General features: G+C 35.6%; 2 protein-coding genes across 3 annotated transcripts; both read left to right on the top strand.

Moving 5' to 3' along the window:
* The first annotated feature begins 13,475 nt into the window (after nucleotides 1-13,475).
* Nucleotides 13,476-16,480, top strand: LOC141676991 (SNW/SKI-interacting protein A). The gene is made up of 2 exons (XM_074482722.1): nucleotides 13,476-13,628; nucleotides 14,376-16,480. Exon 2 carries the CDS (start codon nucleotides 14,436-14,438, stop codon nucleotides 16,254-16,256), a length of 1,821 nt encoding a protein of 606 aa, XP_074338823.1. The 5' UTR covers nucleotides 13,476-13,628; nucleotides 14,376-14,435; the 3' UTR covers nucleotides 16,257-16,480.
* Nucleotides 16,481-16,696: 216 nt separating this feature from the next.
* On the top strand, nucleotides 16,697-20,555 carry LOC141676887 (pentatricopeptide repeat-containing protein At1g77170, mitochondrial). Of its 2 annotated transcripts, XR_012557196.1 has the most exons (2): nucleotides 16,697-18,530; nucleotides 19,078-20,555. XR_012557196.1 is itself a non-coding variant. In XM_074482613.1 (1 exon), exon 1 carries the CDS (start codon nucleotides 16,787-16,789, stop codon nucleotides 18,218-18,220), a length of 1,434 nt encoding a protein of 477 aa, XP_074338714.1. In that variant the 5' UTR covers nucleotides 16,697-16,786; the 3' UTR covers nucleotides 18,221-18,735. The 2 variants fall into 2 exon arrangements, 1 of the variants encoding a protein (XP_074338714.1); XM_074482613.1 differs by lacking the exon at nucleotides 19,078-20,555 and having other exon boundaries at nucleotides 16,697-18,735.
* Nucleotides 20,556-20,918: the final 363 nt, after the last annotated feature.

The raw sequence follows: 20,918 nt of genomic DNA, 5'->3' as shown, positions 1-20,918 counted from the left end.
ATCGATAAGTCATATTAAGCCTATCGAGAAGTCACTCGAGAAGTCAGTAATTGACTTATCGAGGACTCACTCGAGAAGTCCTAAAATGACTTGTCGAGAAGTCAATTTGACTTATCGAGAACTCAGTTCTCTATATACTTTTGGTTATTGCAATTCTGCCTTGTGTTAATTTTACATATTAAAGATGTAAATTAACAATTAAGCAGTTTACTTAGAATTTGAAATATTCCAAGTTAATCTTTGAATTTTGAAAAATAAATATGCAGAGATTTCTGAAATATTTATAATTCATATTTCAGTTAATTTCCAATTAAATCAAATTAATTTTGATTTTACTGGAGATTAATCTGCTGTAAAACATTAGCTGAATTTTTGCCTTAGGATGAAAAATTAAGCATTCCAATTTCACCTACAAGTCTAGTGAAAGTTGCTTTATCCAAGTAAAAATGTCAGCTAATTGTTTTTCTGTTGGAACAAAAATGAGCTCAATGGTACCATTTGTAGCATATTCTCTAATAAAATGAGACCTTACATCAATGTGTTTTGTTCTAGAATGATTAACTGGATTAACCACTATTGATATAACACTAGTATTGTCACACATAATAGGAATTTTGTCTAACACTAGGCCATAATCCATTAGCTGATTTCTAATCCAAAGCACTTGAGCACAACAACTTCCTGCAGCTATGTATTCAGCTTCAGCTGTAGAAGTTGATTCAGATTGTTGTTTCTTTCTATACCAGGATACAAGTCTTTGTCCAAGAAATTGACAGCTTCCACTAGTACTCTTTCTGTCAACCCTGCATCCAGCAAAATCTGCATCTGTGTAACCAACAGCTTCAAAACCAGTTCCCTTAGGATACCATAATCCCAAGTTTGGAGTTCCCTTCAAATATCTGAAAATCCTCTTTACAGCCATCAAATGTGATTCTTTTGGATTGGCTTGAAATCTTGCACATAGACATGTAGCAAACATGATGTCTGGTCTACTTACTGTTAAGTAAAGCAATGATCCAATCATCCCTCTATAGCTTGAGATATCTACACTTTTGCCCTTTTTATTGTCATCCAACTTTATTACAGTAGACATAGGTATAGATGCAGGTGAACAATCAACCATACCAAACTTCTTCAATAGATCCTTGACATACTTAGTTTGGCTGATGAAGATACCATCACTTCTTTGACTGACTTGGAGTCCAAGGAAGTAACTTAGTTCCCCCATCATACTCATTTCATATTCACTTTGCATAAGCTTGGAGAATCTTTGGCAAAGCTTTTCATTAGTAGAACCAAAGATGATATCATCCACATAAATCTGAACTAGGATCATATCATCACTATATTTCTTGTAGAAGAGAGTCTTGTCTATAGTGCCTCTAGTAAAACCATGCTTCAGTAGGAAATCTGACAGTATGTCATACCAAGCTCTAGGTGCCTGTTTTAGTCCATATAGAGCCTTGAGTAACTTGTACACAAAATTTGGAAATTCTAGATCTTCAAAGCCAGGTGGCTGTTGCACATAAACTTCTTCTTCTAGCTCACCATTCAGAAAGGCACTCTTGACATCCATTTGATACACTTTGAAATTTGAATATGCAGCAAATGCTAGAAAAATTCTTATTGCTTCAAGTCTTGCAACTGGAGCAAAAGTTTCATCGTAATCAATTCCTTCTTCTTGTGAGTAGCCTTTTGCAACCAACCTTGCTTTGTTTCTGGTAATTATACCATTTTCATCCATTTTTATTTCTGAACACCCATTTTGTTCCAATAATGCTTCTATTCTTTGGTGCAGGAACTAACTTCCAAACTTTGCTTCTTTCAAACTGATTCAGCTCTTCCTGCATGGCAAATATCCAATCAGGATCCATTAAAGCTTCATCAATTTTTTTTGGCTCTATTTGAGACAGAAAACATGCGTGTAGGCACTCATTAGCAGTTGCACTTCTAGTCCTCACTCCAGCAGTAGGATCACCAATAATTGCTTCTCTAGTGTGACTTCTATCCCACTTTCTCGTATGAGTTTGTTGACTTGTGCCTTCATCATTTTCTTCATTGTTGGTATGACTGTTAGATTCTTCTTCTCTTTCTCCCCCGAGTTTGTGCTATCAAATTCAGGTGTTTGAGATGAGCTTCCATTTTCATGATTTTCCTGTTGATTAGTCTCTTCATTCATTATCTGTTGTGCATTAACTTCATCTTCCCCATCAGAATCACTATCAATGTTGAGGTTTTCAAATGCAAGAGTTTCAACTTCATTATCATCAAGGCATTCCAAGCCTGAACACTTGTCATCATCAAAAGTCACATCTGTGATCTCCATAATCTTCTTTTGATCAATCACATAAACTTTGTAGGTTGTTCTCTCCAGTGAATATCCCAGAAAAATTGCTTCAAAAACCTTTGAGTCAAATTTTCCCACATATTCAGAGTTGTCTTTCAAAATGTAACACTTGCTTCCAAACACATGAAGATGCTTTACAGTAGGCTTTCTTTTAGACATGATTGAGTAAGGTGACTTGCCATGTGCCTTGTTAATGAGATATTTGTTCTGAGTGTAACATGCAGTGTTAACAGCCTCTTCCCAGAAACTTGTTGGCAAATTGGCATCTTGCAACATTGTCCTGACAGCTTCAACTAATGTTCTGTTCTTTCTCTCAACTACTCCATTTTTTTGAAGTGTTCTAGCAGTTGAGAATTCTTGAACAATGTCTTTGCCCTTGCAGAATTCACTCAATGTAGCATGTCTGAATTCTGTTCCATTGTCACTTCTCAATATTTTCACACAATTGTAATCTTTAACCTATTTTTCTATCTTCTTGATGTGCTCAATTATGATATGTGGAGTTTCATCTTTAGAGTGCATAAACTCTACCCAAGTGTATCTTGAGAAATCATCCCCCATCACAAGTGCATATTTGTTCCTTGAAATTGATAAGACATTTACTGGCCCAAACAAGTCCATATGAATTAGTTGCAAAGGAGTACTTATAGAATTCATAGTTTTTGACTTGTGACTTGATCTCTTCATTTTTCCTTTCTGACAAGCTTCACAAACTTCAACTTGAGCAAACTCCGGTTTAGGCATGTCTCTTATCAACTCCTTTTTGACCAAGGTGTTAATTGCCTTAAAATTCAAGTGAGATATCTTTTTATGCCAGAGCTTGCTTTGTTCTTCTGATGCCTTGGTGTAGAAGCAACAAATACCATCCTTATTTGTTGAGTCAAAATCTGCAACAAACAAGCTTCCTTTCCTTGCTCATTTCAGAGCAACTTCACCAGTTTTTTTGCTGATAAAAGTGCATTCTTATTTGTTGAATAAAACTTCAAAGCCTTTGTCTTCAAATTGGCTAACACTGAGAAGATTCACTTCAAGACCAGCTACCAGTGCTACATCATCAATGACAACATTTTCAGAAACAATCTTGCCATATCCCATTGTGAATCCTCTGTTGTTGTCTCCAAAGGTCACCAAAGGGTCAACCTTCTCCTCAAATTGTGATAGCAGGGCTTTATCACCAGACATGTGCCTGGAATATCCACTGTCTATGATCCAGATGACTTTCTTCACTTTGCCCTGCACACAATGAGTTTTAAGTGTGTTTAGCAACCCAAGCAGTGTTGGGTACTTTCTTCTTGTTAACTTGTTCAGCAGAAGTAGAATGAGTTGTTTTAGAAAAAATAGAGTTCAATGACTATTGTGCATGTTTTCCATCTGATGCAAACTCAATTCTTGTTTCTTTAAGGTCTACTCTCAGTTTGTGGCAACTCTTCATTACTTTCAAGTTGCATGAAATGCAGTCAAACTTGTCACAGAATGAATAGGGATCATTTGCATTTGCTATATTGTATTTGCAGGCTCCCTCAGTTGGCTTGCTAACTGCCTTTTTACAAAGGTGAGTTAGGTGATTCACAGAGCCATATTTTCCACACTTCTTTCTTGGAGCATCTGCAACATAAGCAAAATTGTTGCTTTTGTTTATCCCTATTTTCCCATTTCTATTTTTCTTTTTCTTTCTTGCATCTTCATTTTTGGTTTCTTTGACAGGAGTCTTGGGACTTTGTTTGTCCATGAGCTTCTCTTCAGTATTGGAAGACTGAGTTGATTATGCATTTTTCTCCTCTTCATCCTCACCAGCAATTTCTTGTTTGATTATCAATTCCTCTTCACTGAAGTTGACTTCACATACTTTGAATATAGGTGCATTAACCTCCTTCAAAAAGGTTGGAGCATTTTCAGTTTTCTTTGCTTTCCCTTTGTCACCTACAGTCTTCTTTTTGTCATTCAAAGCATCATAGTGTTTGCACATGGCTTGTTTTTCTCATGGTATTGTCCAACCAGTTAAGATGCATTTTTGAAAGATTTCAGCTTCACTTCATTCTTTTCCATCTTCTCCTTAAGCACTGCCTCAATTTCACTTGCACACTTGAGCTTGTTCTTTAGATATGCATTTTCTTGTTTTAAAGCCTCAAGCTCCACCAACAACAATTCAGTTTCCTGTTTCTCACTTTCAAGCTTCTCATTCAACTTTGTCAATCTGCTAACTTCTTCATGAGCAGCAACCATGCTTGTGTGGATGTGAAACATTTATATGCTCATCTTCTCAATAATTTCCTTATATTGACTCACATTTAAATCAATTGTGGTAAAAGTTAGTACCTGTGATTTAGATGAGGATGATTCTCCTTGCTCCAAGGCCATGAGTGCATAATTTCCAAATTCTTCATCTTCATCATTCTTAGAGTCATCCCAACTTTTACCCTCTGCAATATAAGCTTTGCTTCGCTGTTTCTTCAGAAGAGCTTCATACTTTACTTCAAGTTCAAGATAAGCTTTATCCTTCTTTGCTTTCTTGGGTTTCCTGCATTTTGTAGCAAAATGGCCCAACTCATCACAGTTGTAGCACCTTATCTTAGATCTGTCAACATATCCAGTTTTGTAACCATTCTTGCTCTCAGAATTGTACTTCCCTTTTCCTTTCCAGCTGATGTCCTTGTTGAAAGATTGTCCTTTGCCCTTGAAAAATCTTGGCTTCTTTACTCTAATGTTAGAGAATTTTCTAGCCTAAAAAGTCATTGACTGATCTATCTCATCCAGTTCATCAAGAGTGTAGAACTCATCTTCTTCCAATTCCAGAATGACTTGTTCTTTGCTCACTTGTTGAGGCAACTGGAGTTTGAGATCTTGGTTCATCATTAGATGTTTGGCTTTCATTTACAATTAAAGCACTTGAGTCATCTACAACATGTCATTGGCCAGATCTCAATGATTTTCTCTGAATCATTTCAAGTTCATATATTTTAAGAATTCCATATAGAACTTCCAGTGTTATCCTACTCAAGTCTCTCCCTTCCCTGATTGCTGAGATTTTATGTTCCAAATGATCAGTGAGAGTAAGCAAGAACTTCAGGTTCACTTCTTCAGCTTCATAGTATTTGTCATGGAGCTGCAAGTCATTATCAGCTTGTTGAATCTTTCAAATACTTCAGTAATACTTTCCTTTGGCTTAGCCATGAAACCCTCATACTGTGAAATCAGTATCCTTCTCTGATTTGACCTAACTTCTTCAGTTCCTTCACAGAGTATCTCAGTCTTTTCCCATATTTGCTTGGCAGTGTCACAGTTGACAATGTTGTTGTAAATCACATTGTCAAGTGACTCAATCAATATTAATTGCAGGCCACTATCCAGGGAAACTTTCTCCTTTTCAGGCTCAGTATACTCAAAAGGGTCTTTTGGAGCATAATGAGCTAGAATGACCATATCACCATCTGTTGATTCTTCAATTCTAACCATCGGAGTGAAGGGCCCATTTTTGAGTATCTGAATATAGAGTGGATTGGCCATCCTGATAAACAACACCATTTTCTTTTTCCAAAGAGTGTAGTTAGCTTTGTCAAAGGTAGGAATTTTGATGCTACTAATTTTTTATGTATTCATTCTTCCAAGATCTTTAATCTGTTTACTTTCAAATTTTGCTCTGATACCACTTGTTAGGAAATGAATAACACACAGGGGGGCTGAATGTGTTTTACTGTTTTTAAGCTTTTCTTGAATCCTTTCAGCTTGGTTGAACAAAGTAAATTGAATCTTGTAATGAAATATTTTACTGCAGAAATTAAAACATGCAAGAATAAGGAACACAGATCTTTTCAAATCTCACTTAATTTTGTATTAAAATTAAGAATGTTTTGCTACAAAATTTCTAGGCTCTTTGGTGTTAAAGAGCTTAGCTTCTTTCTTGAGAGTGTTACAAGATACTATCTAAATTGTTACTTCTGACTAAAGGACCAGTGTTAACTTTATAACTTAGTTAACTGCTGGTTTACACAGTGTAAAATAAGACATACTATTTGCTTTTCTAAACTGTCACTTGTCATTTCTATTTGTAGAAAAGTAGATCTTCCATTTCTGGCTTAGCATATCTTGGCACCCCGTGTTCACTTTGATTTTCCTTTGTCAGTTAATATTCACCGTTGATCTTGCACATTCTTCAAGCTGCTTTTTGTAGACTTGTCAATCCAGCTCGTTTGGATTGTTGGTTGATTGTTAATCTTGGATATTGAACTGATCTGCAACTTTGTACTTTGAGATTTTACCTCGAGATCTCTAGTTTAGGTCTATAGAAAACTTGACATCTCGATAAGTATATTGGCTTATCGAGATCTCTAGTACTCTATATTTAGTTTGACTTGTAGAGGTCTTCAGTTCTCTGTAAGAGAATTTAGGCTTGTCGAGATATCTAGTCTTCACATCTTCACTTTGACTTATCGATAACTCTTAGTTCTCTAGTGGCTTCTTGACTTGTCGATATCTCAGAGTTCTCTAATCAAATTTAACTTGTCGATATCTCAGAGTTCTCTAGTGAATTTTAACTTATCGATATCTCTGAGTTCTCTAGTGAATTTTGACTTATCGATATCTCTGAGTTCTCTAGTGGAACTTGACTTATCGATAACTCAGAGTTCTCTAATGAATGTTGACTTGTCGATAACTCTGAGTTCTCTAGTGAATAAATGACTTGTCGATATCTCCAATCTTCATGTCTTCAATTTGGCTTGTCGATATCTCTGAGTTCTCTATAAGCTTTCTGAGTTCTCTATAAGCTATTCTGGAGTTCTCGAATGACTTCTCTATAACATTAAATATGTGACTTGTAGAGATCTTGACTTAGAGTATTTTTCCTAAAACAGATTTATTCAACTCTAAGCTTCTTCATAATTCTTCTGAGGCATGATCTTCTTGATCTTCTTCCAGATAGAATTCTTAGGTTTGACACTGTTTATAGAAAAAGGCTCTAGTATGCTCCTTTGACATTTTTACAGACTTTAAGTGTACAAGTACAAAATACAAATTAAGATAACAATACAACTTACTTAGGGTTGACAAAATGTCTTAGTCTTGTTAAAGTACATGCATGTCTTTTACAATAATGTTGTTAATATGTGCGGAAAAATAAAGTGCAAAAAAGAAAATATCACACGGTGATTTTATCCTGGTTCGCGATGGCGCAACCTCTAATAGATTCGCTCACCCCTACGTCCAGTCCCCGAGCTCCTCTCCTGGACTCGGGATTTTCCCTTATGATAAACTCGCTCATTTAGTAGGCGGAGAAGCCTTTACACCCTTACAAGTAATTGTCTTGGTGCGTAACACAAGGGTTACCACCTCAAAATAAATGTAATATGTACACAACTTATCTTAGACAATAACTCCCCGCTATTTCTTCAAAGTTGATAGAGAATCTTTTGTGTGGACTTGGCTTCCTTAGTTTTTGTCGGTCTTGAATCTTAGTGATCCGGTCTTGGGTCTTTCCTCTTCTTCACGGTGCAAAGACTACTAACTCCCCGTTAGTACGTCTAGGACTTGGGTCTTAGAACGAGTATCACCTCACGTCATTTCACCTCACTACAAAACTAATAAGACAATCCACAAAACAACAAGTGTAGAGAAAAGATGATTTGAACTAGTATGTTACGGTACTAGCCCACATGATAGTATAATATATATAAAAAATTTAAAACTAAATAAGTATACTTGACTTAAGTAATAATCCAAGTATATTTATAATTACTCCTTTATAGATTAAGTTAATTTGTGGAGTAATATGAGAACTATTTTATATAAAGCACTTATAGCTTATGACTTCTTTTGTATTCTTCTTCTTTTGATATATATATTTATGAATCGAAGAATACTTTAATTACAACTTCGGAGTTGTAATTAACCTTTAAGCTTGCTGGCTTAAGGATTTCATGTATACTTGTGTATTGACGATTATATAGTCAAAGTATACTTTTAACTTCAAGCATAATTTATAAGATTTATTAGTCTTAGCCAAGATCCAAATAAATAAAGTGCAAATAATTGGCTTAAGATTTGTGATTTTGAAGTTTAGATGAATACTTACGAGTAACATATATATATATATATATTGGATTATAACCCCACGGAACACTAAATGTGCTAGAAGGGGTTTATACGATATATCTCGTAATTGTTTATATACACGATCTGTGTTAGCCAAGATCCAATTAAATAAAGTGCAATTAATTGGCTAACTCGTGGATTCGATTCGTCTTTAAATTTAACGGATAATTCCGAAGTGTTTATATATCGAGTTATAATCCCCCGGAACACTAACGATGTTAGAAGGGATTATGCGATACTTCACAATATTTTATGCGCATGATATTTGTTAGCCAATATCCAAATAAATAATGTGCGAGTAATTGGCTAACTCGTAAACTTAATTTGTTATGGTATTTGTCAAATTACTAAGTGTTTATAAATCGTTTTTATAATCCCCCGGAACACCAAAGATGTTAGAAGGGATTATACGATACTTCGTAATATTTTATGTGCACGATATTTGTTAGGCAAGATCCAAATAAGTTAAGTGCAGGTAATTGGCTAACTCGTGAACTTATGTCAAATAAAATCTCACCCTTGGAGATTAAGTACTTTTCTTTATAGATCTTCTTTTTTAAATGATTTTTTTGAAGATCAAGTACTTATTCGAATTCCGAGTTCGAATCTTAGTTCTCTTTTCATTTGAGAACTTTCTTTATAAGAGATCTTATATTAGAGTTTAAGATGAAGTGGAGAAGTTAAGTACAAAGCTCAAATAAAAAGAACTCAAATAAGAAACTAAAAGTTATCACTTTTGAGAAACGGTGGGAAAAGTTCGCCGAAAAAATTCGCTGGAGGTTCGGCCGGATTTTGGCACTTTGGTCGAACTTGGGCAGCCCTTCGGGAGGCCGGGAAGTGTTAGTGTATGAGCTCACTTTATGGGTTGAAGCTTGGTTGGGTGAAGTAAGCTTGAGTTTAAAAACCTTGTGTGTATGTATATAAATCTAATAGAGAGAAGGTTTTTTAGAAGAAGTATGTGTTTAGATTTGAAAGAGATGAAGATAGGATACTTCTTGAAAAAATCCCAGCAATTTTGTGGCTCTTTAGCTTTTTTTGAAAATGGGTTGGGGTGGGGGTTTATTTATAGGAGAAGTTGGGTGGATTGAATGGTGAAGATGTGAGAAAAATGGATGGTGGATGATGTAAGTCACAAGGATTGATGACATGGAAAACAAAGTATATCAGTTGTGTTTCTTTGCAACTTGATATATAAGACAAACAAGTTTATAGAGTTCAAAAACTCAGCTGATTTTTGAATATTACAATATATTTTCCTTTTTCTTTTAATCTTTGCTTAATCACTTAATTAAGCATTACACACCAATAATTATGACCACCTTAAAAAATCCTAAATAAATACCATAAAAATATGATAAATATATAAATATTATAAAATGATGTCCTGAAAATTTTTGTCAACCTTGGTCAACGGTAACTAGGTCAAACGTGGTCAACTTTGGGACCAACTGCCTCGATTTTTGTGCCCGGACAAAAATTCTTGCAAATTACTAAATTTTTACCATACTTATAAAATACCATTTAAATGATTTATACCAAATTTCAAGTCATTTTAGCATGTGGAAGTATTTTATCTAAAATTAACACTGTTCTGTCAGCCTTTTCTTCCGAGTAAAAATATCATTGGTCTTGAAATGAAAGAGATGGATCTTTTGACCAAAATTTTGACTTAAATAAATACTTAAAATATATTTCATAATATATAAAATATATTTGGATGGTATGAAATATTTTTGAGTATTTTTGAATAATTTCCTCCGAGAAATGCTGATTTTACGAAACGGTAGAAAATTACTATAAGTGTACATGAAATGGGTTATAAAACTGGATATTAATATTCCAACTATGAATATTAATAAACTTTAAAAAATATTCTTTTTATTGATGTGAGAATATATTTTTGAGCAAAGAGTGAAATATTTTTGATTTAACACGAGTCTTCTAAGTAATAATTCTGATACATTCCCTTTTCAAGCTTGTTGCCTTATTGATGTTGCAACAGAGATCTAAAAAATATCATGTCTTGATATTTCTTCTTTGATCATATTGCATTAGAGATATATTCCATAAATATATAATTTTGATGTTTCAGAATAATGGAATATCTCTTTTATATTTATATCTGTAATATAAATATATTTGAAAAATAATTTTGCTAGTTTGACCATTTAACTTTGATTTGGATCAATTAAATTCATGTCCTAATGGAGAGGATCTACGTGTAATTAAATTTTATGTTTAATCGTAAAAATACTAAAATAAATAATATATCGAAGATATCCTTTCAGAAGTCGAACACCATCTTTGGTTGTACATCATGTCGGTATGTAGACATGTCATCAAAATATGATATTTTTATATAAAATTAATGTTTTCTTCTTATCGTTTGTCGCTAAAGTAGCCTCACGCCCATACTCACAAAAGACAACAAACTTTCGACTTGTATGTCGTCGACTTCTTACTAAAATGGTAATAATTTTCAGAATCTTTACGTCCGCCTTCTTCAAATCTGATTTGTACAATAGACTTCGCTAATATGTTGTTCATTGTTGCCATTCCCTTTTTGACTCTCATCATTTTGTAGCTTATGATTCTCAAAGTCGTTGATGAGAGTTTCCTCCTCATGGTATATTTTTCTTCTTCGTAGATGTCGTCCACGTCTAGTCGTCGTACCACACTTTGTATTATCAATCTTTTCATTTTTGATGAATTCATAGAGCCAAACTTCTTCTTGAGTGCCTCTTTTTTCTTAATAAAGAACTTCCATGTTATGTTAAAGCATTTCAATAGATGAAACCATGTCCCTATTTATATCCACGTCATCACGTTGATTTGTCGTCGTACCTTAATGTGTAGAATTGTCACGCATGTTGAAAATCATATAGACTCTTAGCTAATTTTTCACAGACGGCGCCAATTTTTTTTACCAAAATTTATGGGTTAAAAGCTAAGTCTAATAGATTATAATGAAAAAATTATAAAAATAAAAGTGATCGACATGTTAAAAACATAAATGGACGCGAGCAATTGGTGATGCGGAAAACCCCCGTAAAAAGTTAAAAATCGCGGGTGGGACGATACCCAACCGAAATAATTCCACTATAATGATATCAAGATGATTACAAGTGATTATAATTGATGAAATGATAATAAAACATGGTGGAAATTTCCTTCTTCGAGTATGCAATCTGAACATGTCAAATATGGGACTTGGATGTGTCGGCTGTGCATGTACTCGTCGGCTGCGCCTGAACTCGTCGACGATGTAGACCTACTCGTCGGCAGTGTATAATATAGGGTATTATTGTGTATGTATATAGTTTGAGTATTAATAGTATGGTAGCTTGTATGGGTGATGTAGGATTGTGTGTTATTGTATATAATATATAAATTATACATAACGATCTATAAAATATAATGGGTAGGTGAATAAAGAAGAAAAGGTGAATGTAGAAGATGAAGTGATAGAGTTCTAGTTCAGGTAGAAGTGTGTGTATGTAATGTGTGTTGTTATCGACCATGAATGAATTATATAGAATCCTCTACAAATTAGAGTGTTTAGGTTGGTAATAAAGAGAGTTAGTGTAGAAGATGAAGTAGTGGAATCCTAATCTAGGTGGAAGTGTGTGAGTGTAATTGTAGATAATCAATTCATACTGTTTTTTCTCCTCTCCACCACTTACGTATATTTTTTTGGATTGTTTCCCCACGTTCTTCACTCATTCGTATAGTTTATGGATAATGAATAACCCCCTCCTAACTTTTAGAAACGTATTAAGACTAATTCCTCATGTAGTTCCGTTCCCGTCGAGTACTTGTCACGTCATGTCTTAACCAAGGCGTCGATCATCAACTTTGTGTATAGCTTAAATATATCACGTGAAGAATGATTAATCTGTAATTTAATGATATATTACCCCCCAAACTCCCATAAACACGTGCCTTATTTGTAGGAATCATATTCTCCATGATCCAATATTTTAGAGATAAAATTGTTATCACATCCTATTTTTTAGGATATTTGATGACCAATTCTTGACGCTGTTACGTTCACGAGTTCCGCTTCTACCATGTAAACTCACGTTGATGTCGAATATTCACAAGTTTGTCCTTTGTGCCAGCATAAATTTTTGATGTCGATTATATAGTCGTCATGTCTAAAAATCTTCATATCATGACGTGTGAAAATACGACCACAACAATGTTATATTAAAATGGTATGAGAAAACTACTTTGATTTAAATTTATTTTGCGGTATACAACAGTATCCAAAAATATTCGAGATCGTATTCGAGATGGCATGAAATTGCATTTGTGGTTGTTGCGCTTCAATTAAAGTTGCAAAACCGCATCCGACAAAAAAAAGTTGCACCAACTAGGGTTTTACAAAGGTCAAAACCCGGACCGAAGACCGGAATTTTTCAAAATTAAGGACCGGACCGGCTCTATCCGATCTTGGGACCGGACCGGAAAACCCGGTTTAGACCAGAACTGGACCAGAACTAGACCGGTTTGGACCGGAACCGGACCGGTTTAATTAATATTTATATATAAAAAAATTATTTATATAATTTTATTTTAATTTTTCTTTCAAATTTATAGACATTAAAAGTTTGTTACTTGGTACGTCATTAAAAATTTAAAAATAAGTATATATCTTCTTATTTTAAAAGTAAATATTAATTTTTATTTAGAAAAAAAAATTATTAATTTTTAAGTGCATGAATATCAATATTTTATCACATGAAGTACGAAATTTAGTAATTTAAAGTGTAGTATCGATCTATTTTATTATATTAATTTATTATCCATTAATTTGGATTAATAAAATATGATATGGGTGAATGTTTAATATTTATATATGATCTTATAAAAAATAATGTAAAGATAAAATAATTATATATATGAATTCAGGTCTGGACTGAATTTTTTCAGATTTTGGACCGGACCGATATTTTTTCAATTATAAGGATCGGGGACCGGACCGGGTATTCCGGTCCTGGTCTTGGAATTCTGTGCAGCCGTAGCACCAACTAATATTTGCCAAAAGTTACCGGGCCAGGCCCAACATTTGGGTCAACCCAACTCAATTATAAAGCCCCCCTTCATCAAATCAAACAAGTTATTTTTCTATCAAATCTCGTCGCTCCGCGCCGGCGTCATTCATTTATCGATCTTCAATTCAATTCAATCGGTACGCATCTTTACACAATTTTATAATTTAATTGCATTTATGTATGTATATACGTATATACACATCTTTTAATTAGGTATTCATAGCTCTAATTAGTTTATTTTTTGAATTTATCGAATTCTTGCTGTTTGTATTGTTCTTTTGAGCTTAATTGTGCTTGTTTTATTGAATTTGTTATTAATTTATGAATTGGCTTGTTTTATTAATTGATTTTGATTTGTTTAGTTATTGTAATTAGGTTTAGGACGTAAAGTTTGGGGCTTTGATGTGTTTATGTAGTACAAGGACTTGTTGTTGAAGCGCTAGTTAGGTTATGTTGTTTCGATATCGATTTGTTGAGTTTTCGATGTTAGTATGGTTTGTTCGATTCTAGTTGGAGTTAGTTTTTGAGTTTGAGGGTGATTATTGTGTTTCGATTTGATATCGAATTATTCGTTTCGTCTTGTTAAGTTTAGGGCTTAAAATTTGAGGCTTTGATATATTATGTAGTGCAAGGACTTGTTGAAGCTGTAATTAGTTCGTGTTTTTTATTGTTGAATTGTTGATATTCCGTAGGGTAATTGCTATTCTGTAGGATTTTCTCGTAACGTGTAGTATTTTGTAGGATTTTAATTTGTGTTAATTGCTGTTTTGTAGGATTTCTTGTAAAGTGTTGTTTTGGGATTTTAGATTGTGTTAATTTCTTGATTCTGCTATTTGTATTTCTGTTTTGAATTGATTTTGTATGTTTTCTGTTTTTGGAATCAGGTTTGGGGCCTGAGGTTGGGGGACTTGGTAGTTTTTGAGGAGAAGTTTTTGATATAAGCTATGGCGGCTTTGAGGGAGCTTCTTCCACCTGCGAAATCTAGCGGGACTACGTATTATGATCATACTAGTGATCCGTGGTTTAAACAGAGGTATACAGCGGCGGAGGATGAGGTGTCTGCAGTTGTGAAAGCTAATTCTGTGCCATTGTATTTGATGAGGGATGGTTTTAGGCCGTCAAGGCCGGAGCATTTTGGCGATGGGGGTGCTTTTCCGGAAATACTTTATGCACAGTATCCTCTTGATATGGGTAGGAAAAAGGATGCAGTTTCTGGTCAGAAGACGTTGCCTGTTACTGTTGATGAGCATGGTAGGGTAACGTTTGATGCTATTGTGAAACAGAATGAGAATGCTTCGAAAATTGTGTATTCGCAACATAGAGATCTTGTGCCGAAGATTTTGAAAGATGAGATGGAGGAAGAAGAGGATGATATTGATGAGAGAAAAGAGATTGAAGATAAGACCACTTTGGAGACTAAGATGGCCTTGGAGAAGATTGTGAATGTTAGGTTGAGTGCTGCACAGCCGAAAAATGTTACTACAACTTCGTCAGACTCGAAATTTATCAAGTACAAACCTTCACAGCAGTCAACTGCCTTTAATTCGGGTGCAGAGGGAAGGATTATTAGGATGTTTGAGATGCCAGTTGACCCGCTGGAGCCACCAAAGTTCAAGCACAAGAGGGTTCCTAAGGCTAATGGTTCACCCCCTGTGCCTGTTATGCATTCTCCACCTCGCCCTGTGACTGTCAAGGATCAGCAGGATTGGAAAATCCCTCCATGTATATCTAACTGGAAGAATCCAAAAGGTTACACAATTCCACTTGATAAGCGTCTGGCAGCAGATGGTAGAGGTCTTCAGGAGGTTCAGATTAATGACAACTTTGCAAAGCTCTCGGAAGCTCTGTATCTGTCAGAACAGAAGGCAAGAGAGGCTGTTGCTATGCGATCAAAGGTTCAAAAGGAAATGATGTTGCGAGAGAAGGAGAAGAAGGAACTAGAATTGAAAGCATTAGCTCAAAGAGCTAGATCAGAAAGAACTGGTGCTGCTCCACCAGCTGCTGCCTCGATTCCTTTTGACAAGAGTATGGTGGATGTTGATGACATGAGAGGAGGAGATAATGATAATGGAAGAGAGAGGGCTGTGCCAAGGGAGACAAAGGAGGAAAGAGAAGATAGACTGAGGAGAGAGAAGATCCGTGAGGAGCGGCGCCGTGAGAGGGAGAGAGAGAGAAGATTGGAAGCAAAGGATGCTGCAATGGGGAAGAAAAGTAAGATTACCAGAGACAGAGATCGTGATGTTAGTGAAAAAGTTGCACTTGGAATGGCGAATACCGGAGGAGCACGAGGTGGTGAAGTCATGTATGATACACGATTATTCAACCAAGAGAAGGGCATGGACTCGGGCTTTGGAACTGAGGACCAATACAACGTTTATGAGAAGGGGTTGTTCACTGCCCAGAATACACTTTCAACTCTTTACAGGCCAAAGAAAGATGCGGATGCTGAGACATATGGCGGTGCAGACGAGCAGCTAGACAAGATAATGAAGACTGATAGATTCAAACCCGATAAGTCATTTACTGGCACATCTGAGAAAACTGGCCCAAGGGACAGGCCTGTTGAATTTGAGAAGGAACCAGAAGAAGCTGATCCATTTGGTCTGGATCAGTTTTTGACTGAGGTTAAGAAGGGTAAGAAGGCCTTAGACAAGGTTGGTGGCAGCGGTACAATGAAAGCTAGTGCTGGCTCTTCTATGCGAGATGGCAACGAAAGTGGTGGTTCTGGTCGCAGTAGAATTGGCTTTGAAAAGAGTCGGCACTAGAATTTGCTTTAAAAAGGGTCGGTAAATATCTCATATTTTCCGTCTAAAGAGGCCATGGTCTGCCAACAAATTTACTGTTATTTAATCCCTTTTTTCAAGGTTATGATGTAATTTGATTTGGTGACTTGAAATTTCTTAAGAAGTCTGTTCTGGCGTTTCTACTTCCAAATTTCCAATGTATAATTCTGAATTGATCGACTATCAGTATGTTTCATTTCCTCCAATATAGTCGAGGTTATCTTTGATAAAATGCTCTAGACTCTAAATTTAATATTATGTTTTATGTTAATGTTGCGACCGTAATGTTTAATCTCCTTGTATTTGATTGTTTTAATTAGAACTAGGAATGCTGGATGTTTATAGACAGGAAACATGGTCAAGAATCACGATTATCTATAAATAAAAAGAATTAATGCCCAAGTATGTTTCGCAGTGTAGTTCTTAATCTTTCCATTCTTGAATTATCGACGAAATTTTAAACAATTGTTTGTGTTTGTCTTCAGAGCCTGGGAGAATTCTCAGAACTAGTTATGGTTCCATTTCATTCTGTTAAGTTTACCGGGATTTCGAGGTCAATCTCATACAATTTTGCTCAGCTTCGGTCTTTATCTTCCATTGTCTCAGCTGATGTTCATCACAAAATCGACGATTTGTATCCGAAACCTTTGCCTCCACACCGAAGAAATAGGCAAGAATGGTCGAAAGTTATATCTACCGAAGTCTCGAATTGTACAGATTTGAGACAATTGAATCATATTTATGCCCATATTATCAGAACCCAGATGTTGTCTTTTTATAATGCTCCATTTTATTGGAACAATTTGATAAGATCATACACTAGGTTGAATTCACCTTACAGGGCATTGTGTATTTATATCGATATGGCGCGGGCTGGTGTTGTACCGGATTGTTATACATTGCCTATTGTTTTGAAGGCTGTTAGTCAGGTTTTGGATATTGGGTTGGTTTTACAACTTCATGGAGTTGCTGTAAGAGTTGGGTTGGTGAGAAGTACTTTTTGTGAGAGTGGTTTTATTAGCTTGTATTCGAAAGGGGGGTTATTGGAATGCGCACGCAAGGTGTTTGATGAGAGTTGTGAAAGAGAGTTGGGTTCTTGGAATGCTATGATTTCTGGGTTGGTTCATTTTGGGCGTGCAAAGGAAGCTGTGGATATGTTTGTTGAATTAAAGAAGAGTGGATTTGAGCCGGATGATGTGACTATGGTTAGTGTTACATCAGCTTGTGGAAGTTTAGGGGACTTGGATTTAGCGCTTCAGTTGCATAAGTGCGTTTTTCAAGCTAAAAGTGTGGAGAAATCGGATTTGTTGATGAGTAATTCTCTTATAGATATGTATGGTAAATGTGGGAGAATGGACTTGGCTTATATAGTATTCTCTAGAATGCATGAGAGGAATGTCTCGTCCTGGACATCTATGATTGTGGGTTATGCTATGCATGGGCATAGTATCGATGCGTTTGAATGTTTCCGCTGTATGAGAGAAGCAGGCGTTAGGCCTAATCATATAACTTTTGTTGGGGTTTTGAGTGCGTGTGTCCATGGAGGGAATGTTCAAGAAGGGAAATATTTTTTTAATATGATGAAGAATACTTATGGCATACAACCTTTGTTACAGCATTACGGATGTATGGCAGATTTGCTTGGCCGAGTTGGGTTGTTTGACGAGGCCAGAGAGCTGGTTGAGGAGATGCCTATGCCAGCTAATGTGGTCATATGGGGGTGTTTGATGGGTGCCTGTGAGAAATTTGAAAATGTGGAGATGGCTGAGTGGGTTGCAGAGCATTTAAGAGAACTAGAACCTTGGAATGATGGGGTTTATGTAGTATTATCAAATATATACGCCAGTAAAGGTATGTGGGAAGAGGTTGAGAAGATAAGAAAGGTTATGAAGACGGGTAAACTTGATAAGATTCCTGCATATAGCTTAGCCACAAATTCAAACTAAAGGTAGTCTGCATTGTTTTCATAACTGCACACGTTATAGTTTAATCACCTAATTGTGACGGAATTCATAAGCCTCCTTTAATTGAAGTAGCAAGTGCTACTGCATTTTCATTAAGACAGCCAGGCCATGATTTAGTTACATTTACTGATGCTAAGATTTATGGCGAGATTATAGTTGGCATTTTTCTTACGTTGAGGAGTTCACCAACAGTTTCAGATGTGCTCTAGACAGAGATCCCACAATATATACTTTACTTGATCATCGGCAAAATGAAAGTTTGGGATTTCAGTTTGCGTTCTAACCTCTACAGGTAATCACATGCTATGTAAGGTGTAAACTTTCAGTAGCTAGACAGTAATTTATCTAATGCCATACACCTATTTTAGTCATCGGCAAGTAGGTTAGGTTTCATTGCATTCTAATTACTATAAGACCATGCACGGTATGACTGTTTAATGAATGAACTGTTGTAGCACAATCTCTATTTTTTTAGTCACATGCTAGTTAAAAATGTCTGTACTACTCTCCTCTTTGTTTTCAATCATCATGAATACCTAGTTCCTGTGAGCTTCAATCGTGAAAGTTGTTAAGCAAGCTCCATATATGGCTGGCCCATGGCACAATCTATAAAAAACTGAGTGTGTAGTGAATAAGTATACTCTCTATCATATTCCTTTCTGGAGTTTTCTTTGTTTACATTACTGGATGTAACATATTGATTTGACTGTTAGATTTCCTTTCCTATGTTAAAATTATGAAATGAGATGCCAGTTTCGAATGTTCAAAATCTTCTGTACCCTATGCATACTTTCTGTTGATTACTTGTTTTATCCTGCACTGTCCATTTCATATCAAAGGGAAAGGAACGCCAAATTTTCTCAGACCTGCTGTACTCATATGGCCATGCCACACCTCGAGTTCACTAAAACCTTTTCTTTGCTTTCCCAAGAAGTTGATCATGCATTTGGAGATCATTTTTAAATGTGGCCCCAGAGTATTTCAAGAATGGAATTAAGTGCTCTGTGGTCCTGTTTAATTTAATGGAGTCTTCCATGATGCCTGCACATTGCACAAGCATGAAATGTTGCGGTTTTGCTGGAAACGAATCTTCATTGCTACAGCATAAAACCCACCTGGGCAGCTGCCTTTCTGTCATATCCAGGTCAGGTGTACTTAGCATGCCTGCAGGTTAGCCGCTAACAATATTGATGCCAATATTCTTACCTTAAATTGATTTTTGATCTCGGGTATTGTTACAACAGTAAATATCTGGATAGAATATCAAACTAATTAGAAAAAAACCAGATAAGTCTGAAGTTTCCTCTTGCTTGAGAAGCCTAGTGTATGCAGTGTCATAGAAACTTTGATATGGCACTCGTATATATTATTTGCGTAAGACTTATTTGAAAGTACAACATGACTAAACATAGAGAATTGAGCACTGATGCAACATGTTAGAACTCTTAATTTAGGCATTCGCAAGTGAAGTGCTTTATGTCAGTGGGTTAAGTCTGGTTGCTCACCCTATTACGTCTTAAATTCAGCATCATCTTCAAAATTGAAGCTTCTCGTGTTGTGTTCTTTGAACAGGCTGCCACAGGAAGTTGCCTGTGTGCGACTGTCAGAGGAGAGTGTGATATTATTCTCTTAGATGTAGCCTTTACTTCTAGTCTCAAATTCTCCACGTCCTTCGCTGTGAAATACCATGTTATCAAGATTAGATAATACCGAAATTTTTCTTTTAAAACTGCCTTCCCTGGAACTTTATTAGTCATATCCACATAGTGCAGAGTTATTTAGTGCCAAGGGTACCCATCCAGGTACTCGAGTTTTTAATTTTGAGTTTTTCAATTACATGAAATAGAATACTCAGGCACCTATATTACATTTCCAAGAGAGGAGGAAAGGGCTATTCGTGTAGTATACTCGACACTCAGGATTAAAGTCTCGCGATTTAACATCTTTCTCCTTTCTTGGTCTCCTTTTGCGATTTGGCATCTCCACTCTAATCATGCACAAGTATTACACTGACTTCACAAAAAATATACATTGATTCACATGTATGTTGTATGTTAACCTTATGTGCAGCTCAGGGCAAGTTAGAATTATTGATGCTTTGATGACAGATTATCCTTTAGTTTCTCATGCTTTGATTATTTTAAGTAAAGATGGTTTCATAATTATTCTCCTTTGTTGAAGCTATCTTGTGTTGGTCATGCTCAGGGATTCATTTCTTTGAATCTTTGTTCTAAAGCAAAGCTCAACTTTGTTTGTTTAGTAATATAAACAAGAGATGGATGAGCTTTCTGCAAAGTTAAATTTAAATAATTTGTGAATGATGACACTTTGTTTTATTTAGTATAACAGTACCTTGAGCATTACAGGTTACTTCTACAACCACATACTCACTAAGAGTAAAGAAACATTATGTTTCATGATGTTCATCCTGTGTGTGACTCCTAACTTGGATGTTTATATATATCTTCGAATTTTGATACGATACTTACACTTATTTAACTCAATTACTGTATCAACAAAATACTGTCCGAGTAACGCAAGAACTCGTAACTTACGAGGTCGTAACTTAAGAGGACAATTCAAATTTTGATATGATACGTATTATAATTCAATCTCAATAATAAAGAGAACATCATATCGAATAACACAAGAACACGTAAAAATTCTGAGTAACACAAGA

Source organism: Apium graveolens, chromosome 8 (genome assembly GCF_009905375.1).
Source record: "Apium graveolens cultivar Ventura chromosome 8, ASM990537v1, whole genome shotgun sequence".
Taxonomy (NCBI): Eukaryota; Viridiplantae; Streptophyta; class Magnoliopsida; order Apiales; family Apiaceae; genus Apium; species Apium graveolens.
This window is presented reverse-complemented; position numbering and strand designations above follow the sequence as displayed.

Bases quoted from the DNA above. Each gene is read 5' to 3' on its own strand.
- LOC141676991 (XM_074482722.1), top strand. From the start codon at position 14,436: ATGGCGGCTTTGAGGGAGCTTCTTCCACCTGCGAAATCTAGCGGGACT.
- LOC141676887 (XM_074482613.1), top strand. From the start codon at position 16,787: ATGGTTCCATTTCATTCTGTTAAGTTTACCGGGATTTCGAGGTCAATC.